This window comes from Cibotium barometz, chromosome 34, assembly GCF_041138505.1.
Source record: "Cibotium barometz isolate CiBa-2024 chromosome 34, ASM4113850v1, whole genome shotgun sequence".
NCBI lineage: Eukaryota > Viridiplantae > Streptophyta > Polypodiopsida > Cyatheales > Cibotiaceae > Cibotium > Cibotium barometz.
The window spans coordinates 47,388,883-47,400,487 of NC_141079.1; the positions used below are offsets into that span (position 1 = coordinate 47,388,883).

The following is an 11,605-nucleotide window of genomic DNA, read 5'->3' on the forward strand; positions in this document are numbered from 1 at the left end:
AGGTCCCTCACTTTCTAAGGTTTACCTGCTCTGGTGAGTGTGTCCACAAGTAAGCTCTTGAACTTATATTCATAAGCTCAGGCTCCCTATCTATCATAGCACACTCTCACAAACAACATAAAAACAGTGCCTAAAATAACCAAAAGGATGATTAAGTTGTGTTTAGAATCAAAAGGCTTCTTTGGTTTTGAGAACTTAATGGTAAGAGAATTGAAGTGATTTCTTTGTTCTCTTTTGTTTCCCACAAATATATTTGGTTGGAGGAAAAGATGTTTCACAATGAGTGACAAGACACATTTACCGCAGCATTGGAGAACTGCTAAGACAAAGAATCTACAAGTTTACATTTCCTACTGCTTTTACCTTGCAGTTAGACTTTATCTTCTTTCATTGTTTAAGGGGGATTTTCTTTTTGCTTCAACTCCACACTCATGGAATTAGGAAGGATCTTGTGTACATCATTTTTGAGTTATGGAAGGGAATAGTAGATAGATACTGTGTCTTGGGTTAAATCTTTTGTAATGTGTTTCGTGCTCGTGATGGACTTGCGGTTTAATTTAGTTTGATGACATTGGACTCCAAAATGCAAGCGATCGTGTTTGCCTTTTGGTGTTTTTTATTGTTTGAGTGAATAACTTGACCTCTGGCACAAACAAAGCAAATCAAGCAAAAATATCTTTGTATGGTGCTGCTGTCATAACAAAGGGAAGATGAAATCAGGGGCAGTCATTTGAGGGGGTGATTCTATAGCTCGATCATGCAACCTGGCCACTTGTGATTGGAGCCTGTAAATTTATTAGTCAAGAGTTAGTTTGCAGTGCAATGCGTATCCTCATAGAATTGCAAAGTGCCTAGTATGGGCATCACAAATGCCTTCTATTCTCATGCTCATGCCTCAAGCTTGCCTGCATTATTGTATGTGTGCATCAGCATAAATGTTGGACATCAATACAATCACTCCATCGTGCTTTTCATCCAGCCTTACCGCACTCTCAAACGCTTGCCTAGCAAGCACTACATTACCCCACTTTCGACAAGAACCTAGCATGGTTTCCCACGTCACAACATTCGGCTGAACAGGCATCTTCTCCAGCATCCCTGAAGCCTCATTGAGTTGCCCTGCACGACCAAGGAGATCAACCATGCAATTGTGGTGCTTAATAGTTGGAGCCATGCCATATTCTTTGATCATAGCTACAAAGTACTCTAGTCCCTTATCCACAAGACCAACATGACTGCATACAGTGAAAATAATCAAAAAGGTGGTCTCATTTGGCTGAATGCCTTCTCCCCGCATTCTCTCAAAATGGTAGAAGACGAGTTCATTATCTCCTTGATGAGCATAACCCGCAATCAGAGCAGTCCACGAGACCACATCTCTAAGTGGCAGCTCATCAAATACTTCTTCTGTTTCTGAGAGTGAGCCACATTTGGCATACATATCCACCAAAGTGCTGCCAATTAAAGGATCCTTTTCATACCCCTCTTTGACAATCTCAACATGCACTTCTCGTCCCTTGTCTATTGATCCTAAGCTGCCACAAGCTTTCAAACGAATGTCACAGCATCTGGAGGCACACCTGCCAACTGCATTTGTTCTAAACAGGTCAGTGCTTCGTTGTCAAGCCCTTGATTAACATACCCTGCAATAAGTGTGGTCCATAAGACTGCATTTTGGATAGGCAACTCACGAAACACCTCATGAGCCTCTACAGTTGAGCCACACTTAGCGTATAAATCCATTAGAGTGCTTCCAGGTAACACATCTCTTTCGAATCCCTCTTTGGCAATTTCAGCGTGTATTTCTCGTCCCCTGTCTATGGCTCCTAAGCTGGCACAAGCTTTCAAGCCATACAAGTATGTGACAGCATTTGGACCCACATCCTCAACTTGCATTTGTTCAAAACAGCTTAAAGCATCCTTTGCAAGCCCATGTTCGGCATACCCAGCAATCAGCGCAGTCCATGAAACTACATCTCGAACTGGTAAACCATCAAGCACTTTTCGAGCCTCTACAAGGGAGCCACATTTGGCATACATATCCACCAAAGTATTGCCAACAAAAAGATCTTCTTCCAGTCCATTTTTGGCAATCTCAGAGTGGATTTCTTGGCCTCTTTTCACAGATTTCAGTCTATTGCAAGCTTTAAGCAGAGCCAGAATCGTAAACCTGTTGGGACGCGCACAATCCTCTTGCATTTTCCAGAACAGGTCAAGAGCATGTTGGAATTCTCCACACTCAACATACCCATGTATGAGATATGTCCAAGAACATGCATTACGATGCACCAGCTTGTTGAAAACTTCATGAGCATCAAGTATGCTTCCACATTCTACAAACATCGGGACAAGATGGTTCCCAATGGCTCTATCAGCTTCCAACCCATTGTCACAGATTAGCTTGTGTATACACTTGGCATATGCTAGATCTTTCTCTTTTTTGCATTTCTGCAAGATGGATATAAGATTATCCACTGAGAGCGGCTTTGCCATCCACTCTGCAATAAGATGATGCTCCCGTCTCTGCTCAGCATCTTTCACCCTACCTTCTATTTGGCTTCACAAGCCTACTCTAGATCTAATCTTGTGCCCTCCACTGAGGCAAGCAGCAGAGCTTTCAGCACCATTGCATGTCAAGAATCTCTTTATCCAACATCAGCCATACCATTATCTGCACACAACAGCTGCTTGATATCGAACCCCTGCCCCATGGTTCCTGAATCCTTGTCAAGCATGTCTTCACGCAGAATGGACCATACCCACATCGTGCAACTGTTGTCCTCTTGCTTTGCTTCTTTCAATCCCCATGTTTTATATGTATGTATCTTTGTTAAGAATGTTTAACCCCATGAATTCTGACTTGTGTCTTTATCCAACACTGCATACCGTACAGAACAACTTGCATCCTTATGATCTGCATCTAGTATCTGCATGTATGTCTTGATACAACATGCATAAGAACTGCCTCCAGGGACGGTAGCGTCCTTGCCTCCCAAAAGGGAGGTACAGGGTTCGAATCTACTCTTGTGGCATGTGCAATTCGGTACCCCTCTCGCATAAGAACATGCATGAGAACTGCTTGGGTCACCACAAGCTATATCAAACTAGGCAATCACATGAGGATTTAGCATGCTTACCACAATCTGAAACGCTTCCTTGAATCAGTTCTCATCAAACTAATCACAGTCTGAAACCCTTCCTTGAATCAGTTCTCATTAAACTACTTGAAAAACATGTGTGCTTACTTTGACAAAAACTGGTACGCTTGGTTTGCTGTCCGGCGATAGGAATGAGTACACCTCCCCTCTGCCTCACAAAACTCTTCTAAGAGAACCAGAGGGTAAGGTGTGATGATTTTAGAGCCATCCCAGGTGGGTAGGGTATTTCTTCTATCTTTCCAAGCCCTTACAACATAGAAAGCTTTCTCTTTGAAGTGGAAGTTATGCTTAGATTCAACTTTCCACTACAAGAGTTTCACCATATATATTTATTGAGGCTTATTTTCGAGGCTTTTGAGGGACTTAGTTACGAACGTAAAAAATGTAGTATTTATATGGTAGTGATGTGTGGATGTAGGTTAATAATGGGCCAGGGTACTTTTTCCCTTTTTAAGAGGTTTTTTTCCCTCGAGCATATGTACGCACTCTTAATGGTTTTAATATTTTGATCATACTTGTCTCATGTAGATGCAACCTGATGACGGTCAACCACTGCGAGGATCGTGAAAAATTGAACTGATACTACGAAGAAATGCTACAGCTCCTGTTTGACTTCTTTTTCGGAATATACGTCAAGAGTATGTAAGTGACCTTATCATATCACTTCACTCATTCTCATCAATCTACTTTCAGTGTTGTGCTTCCATTAATCTCTCCTTGCTTGCTGCATCTATGTGTGTGTTGCTACATTGATCTCCACTCCAACAATTGGTAACAAAGTAAGTTCTCTTGACTTTCATAGCCCCTTGTTATCTTCTCCTGGAGTTACTCTTTTGACTGTCTTAGAATGAGCTATCCTCTTAGATAGAGAAGTTATACTCTATATTGTGGTACGTTAACAAAGTTTTTATGCGTTTTAGAGCATTTCAAATGTGTTTCGGGGCTCATTCGCATGCTGTAAGGTTTTTGCAGTATGGCATCCTAGGAGAGTGTCACTTCGATTTATTTTTGTTCGATTTTGAGTTGTCTAAACAGCAAAGCAGCATTTGGTGTGCAGATCGTGACGTCGTTATCTTTGGCATCGTATCTTCAAGTTCATCTTCTCAATAACTTCAACAACATCGTCAACATTATCGTCGATTTTCGCATTCTTGTTGAGTATCATTTCCACACTCTAAATTTTGTAAATTTTTATAAACTTTGCAGGTTTCCATCGTCATCAATGATCTACTGGCAGCCATTTTGGTTGCATTCACTGGGCATTTTTGGTATTTGCAGGTAGTTGGGATATTTGCATTCTTTGTCAGAGATTAGTTATTTGCAGGCAAAATGGTAGGCATTAATGTATTTGGGATGCTTTCCACTACATGTATGAGGTTGACGGAACCAACTACCCACATTGTGGTCCTATATGATGCGCCATGTATTACCAAAAGGGCTTTAAAATGTTGTTATTAGCATTGAGGCACGCCCTGTCTTGCCAGCACAATAGCATAGTACATGTACTTCGAATGGTGATACAAGTTCTGATGTAACTGCGGCATCCGCCTCTACGCCTCCCACAACAGAACATGGCACGGATACACAAGCACATGCCATTAGAGGAAGGTTGAGATGTTCCAAGGACCCTTTAAGAGGTGTCATTAGGAATGTTAAGCATTTTTGCTTAAGGTGTGAACTCACTTTGACTAGTCACTCTCATTGTATATTTTAATAAGTATAATAGCTTATGATGTGACTTATAAACTCATTATTACTTATAAGATATGACTCATTAGAAGTATAATAGCTTATGATGTAACTTATAAACTCATTATTACTTATAAGATATGACTTGTAAGATTCATACTCATAATTACTTTTTTATCCATATCTTAGTCACTTTCATTCACTACTTGATCCCCTAAAATTCAAATTTTAAACTTTTGACTCCTTTCACATTCTTTCTTCTCCCTTCTCCTTTCTTCCCCTCCCCTCCTCCCCAGCCACCCCTCCTCCTCCTCTCCTCCACTTGCTACCCCTCCTCCAGGCCTCTCCCTCATGCATGCTCTCATCCCACATCTACACCTCTACTTCTTCTCTCATCTACATCACCCACATCACTCACCAAGGCTGTTCCTTGTGCTTTTCTTCCACACAATCTACACGCTTCCATGAAGCTTTTTCTTTTATGATTCCTCTCCTCCTTGATCTACACATCACTCATCTGAGGCATTTCCTTGTGCAGCTTCTCCTCCTTAGATTTTGCACTCTCCCCTCTTGAACTTTTCATGCTATTTTTCATCCCTTGAGACTATTCTCGAGATTCTTATCTCCCTTATTGTGCAAAATGCCTCTCTAAAATATCACTAACAAGTCTCCTAAATTTAGGTTGCATGTAGATCTTGACTGTGAGTACGCAAGCCTTTGGAGTACTAAAGGTGGTCATATTTACACAGATACTGACTTGGAAAGCATAATAGTAAGAGCATTGATCTGTGGACAGATAGTAGGCTGTGCCCAATGGATCCTCTCTTGGCTCCTCCACCCTCCTTTCAAAATGTTGCTTCGTTTCTACGTTTTTTGGGTGATGGAGTCAATGGTCTTCTTAGATATTATCAAAGGCTACATTTCTTAGCTATAGGTGAAGCCACAAAAGAAGGTTACAAGCAAAGAATTTTATTCTACTAAGTCAACAAACAATCAGAGAAATGCACGTACAAGTTGAGGAGCCTACTGCTAGAATAAAGGAAATGGAAGGAGAACACATTATCATGGAGAAAAACATTAAAGCACTAGAAGTTGATAAAGTTTAGCTATGTAACAACAATTACACTACAAAGAGGATGGCCCGAAATCTTCAAAAGCACCTGGAAAACTTAAAGAATATGCCAATAAGATATAGAGAGGTGGCAAGTGGTAGACTTGTTGGCTAAATGTTGTGATGCAAGAAAAAGAAGACTACAGGCCATACGGTATCATGATTCATCTCTAATTTCAATTTTAGAAGTTTCATTGAATGTTGGTAGGTTACTTAAAAATACTTCTTTGATTTGTTTTGTAAAAATTTTACTTGTCAAATGATGGGATATGACATTAGAGCAAAGCAAACATAAACCAGTCTCCTAAAGCATGTCATCAAAAATGTAAAAATCATCAAGATGCTGGATGATCCCAATAATAGGTGTTTACATGACATGCTACACAATAGGTTTACCAAGGAACTAAAGGATCTTGTTAGTTCAGTAGATATATTGCATGGATGTGACGATGGTGGAATTAGCCACAGTGGGTATGAAGTAATATACAAAATCTTTAGAGATGCACACAAGGGAAAGGGGTTAACGAGACCCTTGCTCTACCGACTCCTTACAGTGTTAATGAGACCCTTGCTCTACCGACTCCTTACAGTGTTATCATAGCAAGACAATCTATAAATTCTAATGTAGGTGCTATGTTGGGGCAGTTATCAATATGTTGAAGATTCCATGCCTACCTTGGATGTAACGTCCTTTTATTACAACGAGTTCAACAACATTTACTTGGACTTGGTGAGGGTTCAACAGGCAATGATCAAGTATTACGGATTGACATGGGATTAATGCAAAGGAACACTTGTATTTGTCATCAAGTTGGGTGAATGCCAAGTGGTCAAGGGTCACAAGTTGAAGAGGGTAAGCTTGAAATTGATGAATAGAGCCATTAGGAGACCTTTGGACATCTTTTGAGCCTTGTAAGGATTCCTAATTTTGAGGGATTAAGGCTAATTTTTTACTTTCTTAAGGAGACAAAGTCAATCAAGAGGGCTACTTTGGAGCTTATAATTTGAGCTTTCTAGCCCATAGATCCCCTAAAAAATAGGGGACTACTTTGGAGCCTATAATTTGAGCTTTCTAGCCCATAGATCCCCTAAAAAAATAGGGTTTAATGTTGTCATCCTCTCTCCTCTTCTCTTTCTATGAGCTTTCTAGCCCATAGATCCCCTAAAAAAATAGGGTTTAATGTTGTCATCCTCTCTCCTCTTCTCTTTCTAGCAAACTCGTACTAAGCTTGGCCTGCATAGCCTCAGTCTATCCCTCTCTCAATCCTCTCATCTACTCTCAACTCTCCCTTTCTCTCTCTATTGTGAGCTAATGGCTTGCAAACACACTCTCCTACTCTCTCTCTCTCTCTCTCTCTCTCTCTCTCTCTCTCTCTCTCTCTCTCTCATGTGACTGCATCCTCCCTCTCTCTAATCTTAACTCCTTGGAAGGTTATGGCATCTACTCACTCCCTCTAATCTCAACTCCTCTCTCTCTCTCTCTCTCTCTCTCTCTCTCTCTCTCTCTCTCAGGTGGAAGGACTTGATCAAACTATCTCAAAGAAATGTTTGATTGGTTCTTCCGTTATACCTTTGGAAGAAACCTTTCAAGGGAGAGGGCTCAAATGTCGAAATTGGCCCAATTTGCCAAAATGAAAAGTAAGGGTCAAAAAACATCAAGGTGGAGGGCAAGGACAGGACTTGCATGTCATGCGGCATGGAGGATTACACATAGGAGAGTTGGTAAAGTATGGGTCCCTATAGACTTGAATGAGGCGTAGGGTTGATGTGTAGCTGATCTATGGGGTCCCTATAGACTTGAATGAGGCGTAGGGTTGATGTGTAGCTGATCTATGGGGATACTATCTATTGAATGCAATTAGGTGTTATAATTGAGAATGTAAATGGTTCTTTTTTGCCTAATATGCAACCATGTTATCTTTCATGTTTAAAAACTCGTTTTTCTGGTGCGTGATATTTTTTTGAAAACTAGGGTTTCGTGTAATGATTACATTGGCCACTATAAATGAGCACCCTCTCTCTTTTTGTCCATTTTGTACAAGGACTTTGAGAGCACACAAGCACTCAACTCCTCATGGTGGGCATAATCATTGTTTCCGAACTCGCACAGTACTTATTCTCTATCAAGGTCCCCATCCAACCTGATGAGGATGTCCTCTCAACCCAGGAGCTAGAAGTCAGGGATTTGCACAACCTTGCCGCCCAGATCGATAATTTTATTTTTACATGTAGCATCTCCAGGAGGGCTCAGTTTTGTTGAAATATACAAGTGAATAGGGTGTGTGCAGGAACAAGCCCTTTGCAAGAGGCTGGTAAAAGAGAATCTATAAATGTGAGAGAACCTGTGAAAAGGTGAGAAGTATCTACTGGGAGAGAATAAAGGGTAGCATGAGGAGATTTAGGAGGTGTGGAGATTTAGGAGGTGTGGAGATATTCTGGGAAGAGGTGGAGAGAATCAAGCAAAAGAGGTGGAGTGAATCAAGGAGAAATCAGTGGGATTAGATGCTTGGATGTAAACTCTATAAATTGAGGCATTGGCCTAATGAGAATTTGTTGGTTTTTGATTATCCATGACTACATTAAGCTATGAGTTAATTGCTCACTAATCACATCTTAATTATCATCTAATCCCTTTGTTAATGATGTTGATTCTAGCATTTGATCCACCATAGCTCATCACATTGCTGCAAATTTAACATGGTATCAAAGCCTAGCCTAGAATCCATCAAGTTTATGAGCCCATTATCTTGCTAATAACCTAGCTAATTAGGATTAGTAAATAATTAGATTTTTTTCCTCTTTTTTCAACTAACCTATGCACCCCCAGCCAGTGGAAAGGCTTGATCTCCCTCAAGGAGAAACATTAGGGGAAACGCTTCTAGCCCAACATAGCTATACTCCCCACAATTCAACCCATCCAATCGGTGCGCCAAACCGCCTTCCACAACTGTAAAAATTCACGATTTTGTAGGCACCACTTTTTTGAAGCAAATTTGAGATTTCTACTGCTCCAGTTGCAATGGGTCTAATTCCTCTTGGCCCTAGGGTATTTCAAGGGTACTCTATAAGCTGGTGAAGATAGATTTTGATTTGATCAATTTTATAGTGAGATCCAAGCTCTTCATCAAATCTGTAGGTGACTTTGGTAAAAATAAAGATTAAGAATTCAATGTTTGGTCAAATCTTGTGTTTCTTGGCTTAATCCTCTACTAGACTAATTGCTATTGATGGCCTTGAAAGGATTTGAGCTCACTTGAACTCTAAGGCCTCAGATCTGGACTCCCTGCATACTCTATTTTTTGCACACAAAATAGAGGATTAATTTGTTAATCAATGATTAATCTCAACACTAATCACCATTTTTTGGTGCAATTGAGGGTTCAAATTAACCCATTAGGTATCTGATACAGATCCCTATACCTTCACATTGCGATTCGGAGATGGTTTGATAATCCAACCATTCCGTACAAATTTGTTATCCTGAGTTTAATATAATTTTTGGTGATTTTATGCTGATAAATCTGGGTATAAATCTGTTGTAATCATCATCTAAACACCAGATTGAGTTGTAAAAGGGTAGACACTGTCCTTGAATCTTGAAATTGGATCAAGAGGTAAGACCCCTTTCATATCATCATGAGTACGGCACAAGAGATAGCCAAATTTAATGGGGAGCGGTTTTACACATGGCAGACAAAAACCATGTATCTGCTCATGAGGAAAAATCTGTAGGGGCTAGTTGAGGGAAGCGATGAATGCCCAGAGGTGAGAGGGGAAAATGAGTGGAAGAGCAAGAGGTGAGAGGGAAGAGATGAATGCCGAGAGGTAAGAGGGGAAAATGAGTGGAAGAGCAAGAGGTGAGAGGGAAGAGATGAATGCCCAGAGATAAGAGGTGAGAGGGAAAAATGAGTGGAAGAGCAAGAATGAGAAAGCATTAGGACTTATTGCACTCAGTTTAAATGATGAAATCATTCATCACATCACATGGATACAATGGGCAAAAGATGCGTGGGATGAAAATAAATTATTTGGCACACAAGCTAAAAATTCAAAGATAAATCTGTTAATACAATTCTACAAATTGGATATGAAGGAAAGTGAACCTTTAATCCCACACTTGAATAGATATAAAAGCATTAAGCAACAACTGGTAGCTATTGGCAAAAAGGTAGAAGATGATGAGGCACTAGCAGTGCTTCTGTGAGGAGTGTGGACAAAGGTGAATATGAAAACATTGTAGCAACATTAAAGAATGTATGTGAATTGAAGCTACACGAGATAGAAGGAGCTCTACTAGAGCAAGAGACCAGAGGCAAAGAGAAGAAATGGCTGGACACAATAGCAGGAGAAGAAAAAGCATTCTTCACCCTAGGAGGATTCTCTCGAGGATGAGGATGAGGAAGAGGCATAGTAGGAGGAAGGACCTTCACTTGCCACAACTGTGGAAAGCCAGGACACATGGCAAGAGACTACTACAGCAAACCTAGTGGAGAAGGAACGACATCAGCAAACTTCATGGAGGCTCCTAAGGAAGTGGAGTCAGATCATTTTTTGAGAGAGAGAGAGAGAGAGAGAGAGAGAGAGAGAGAGAGAGAGAGAGAGTGAAACCCCCCCACAACCCAATGTAACGTGCCCCAATAGAGTAAAACCACCTCTGAGCCACCGATGATGTAGGCCATGTGGTAGATGTATGTGTGAGCACTTTAGTCAAGGTCACGGGCACTTGTAGTAGCCTTGGACACATAGAGAGTGTGTGTCAAGGACTATGAGTTTAGGGATGTGAGGCACTAGTCGCGGACTATCAAGTAAGAGGGAAACTTAGTATAGGATATAGGTGTGCTAGGAGTATTCACTTGAGGGGGGAGGTGTTGAAATATACAAGCGAATAGGGTGTGTGCGAGAACAAGCCCTTGGCAAGAGGTTGTAAAAGAGAATATGTAAATGTGAGAGAACCTATGAAAAGGTGAGAAGTACCTACTAGGAGAGAATAAAGGGTAGCATCATGAGAAGATTTAGGAGGTGTGGAGATATTCTAGGAGAGGTGGAGAGAATCAAGCAAAAGAGGTGGAGTGAATCACAGAGAAATCAGTGGGATTAGATGCTTGGATGTAAACTCTATAAATTGAGGCATTTGCGTAATGAGAATTTACTGGTTTTTGATTATCCATGCCTACATTAAGCTATCAGTTAATTGCTCACTAATCATATCTTAATTATCATCTAATCTCTTTGTTAATGATGTTGATTCTAGCATTTGATCCACCATAGCTCATCACATTGCTCAAAATTTAACAAGTTTTCCATGTTGACGAGTGGGAGGCCATGTAATGACCCCTCCATACCACAAGTTGACTGCACAAGGACGTTGCGGTTTGCTAGGAACATTGTAGAGCACCGGCAGTCTATGGTGCAAATTTTGTTATAGTTTTTAGAGTCTCCCTTGGTTTCAAGGATTGTGAAGTCATGCGTCATTACTAATTCTGTTAGATTGATATACTTCCCTTGTTAGGTTTGATTGGTAGAGCAAGGAAGCTTTGTAATATCTTTAAATATAGTTTTTTTAATGACTTGAATTGTAGATTTACGTTGCTTTGTAATACTTGAAGAAGTCTCAAGATGTTGATTTTTGAAATATGACATGCTTGGT

At 40.5% G+C, this 11,605-nt stretch overlaps 1 protein-coding gene across 1 annotated transcript; it reads right to left on the bottom strand.

Annotated features, from left to right (window-relative positions):
- Positions 1 to 659: 659 nt before the first annotated feature.
- On the bottom strand, positions 660 to 3,451 carry LOC147619113 (pentatricopeptide repeat-containing protein At4g39530-like). The gene is given in 2 exon segments (XM_086774303.1): positions 660 to 1,554; positions 1,557 to 3,451. Coding segments are annotated over 2 exon segments (1,581 nt in total). The 5' UTR covers positions 2,494 to 3,451; the 3' UTR covers positions 660 to 910.
- Positions 3,452 to 11,605: the final 8,154 nt, after the last annotated feature.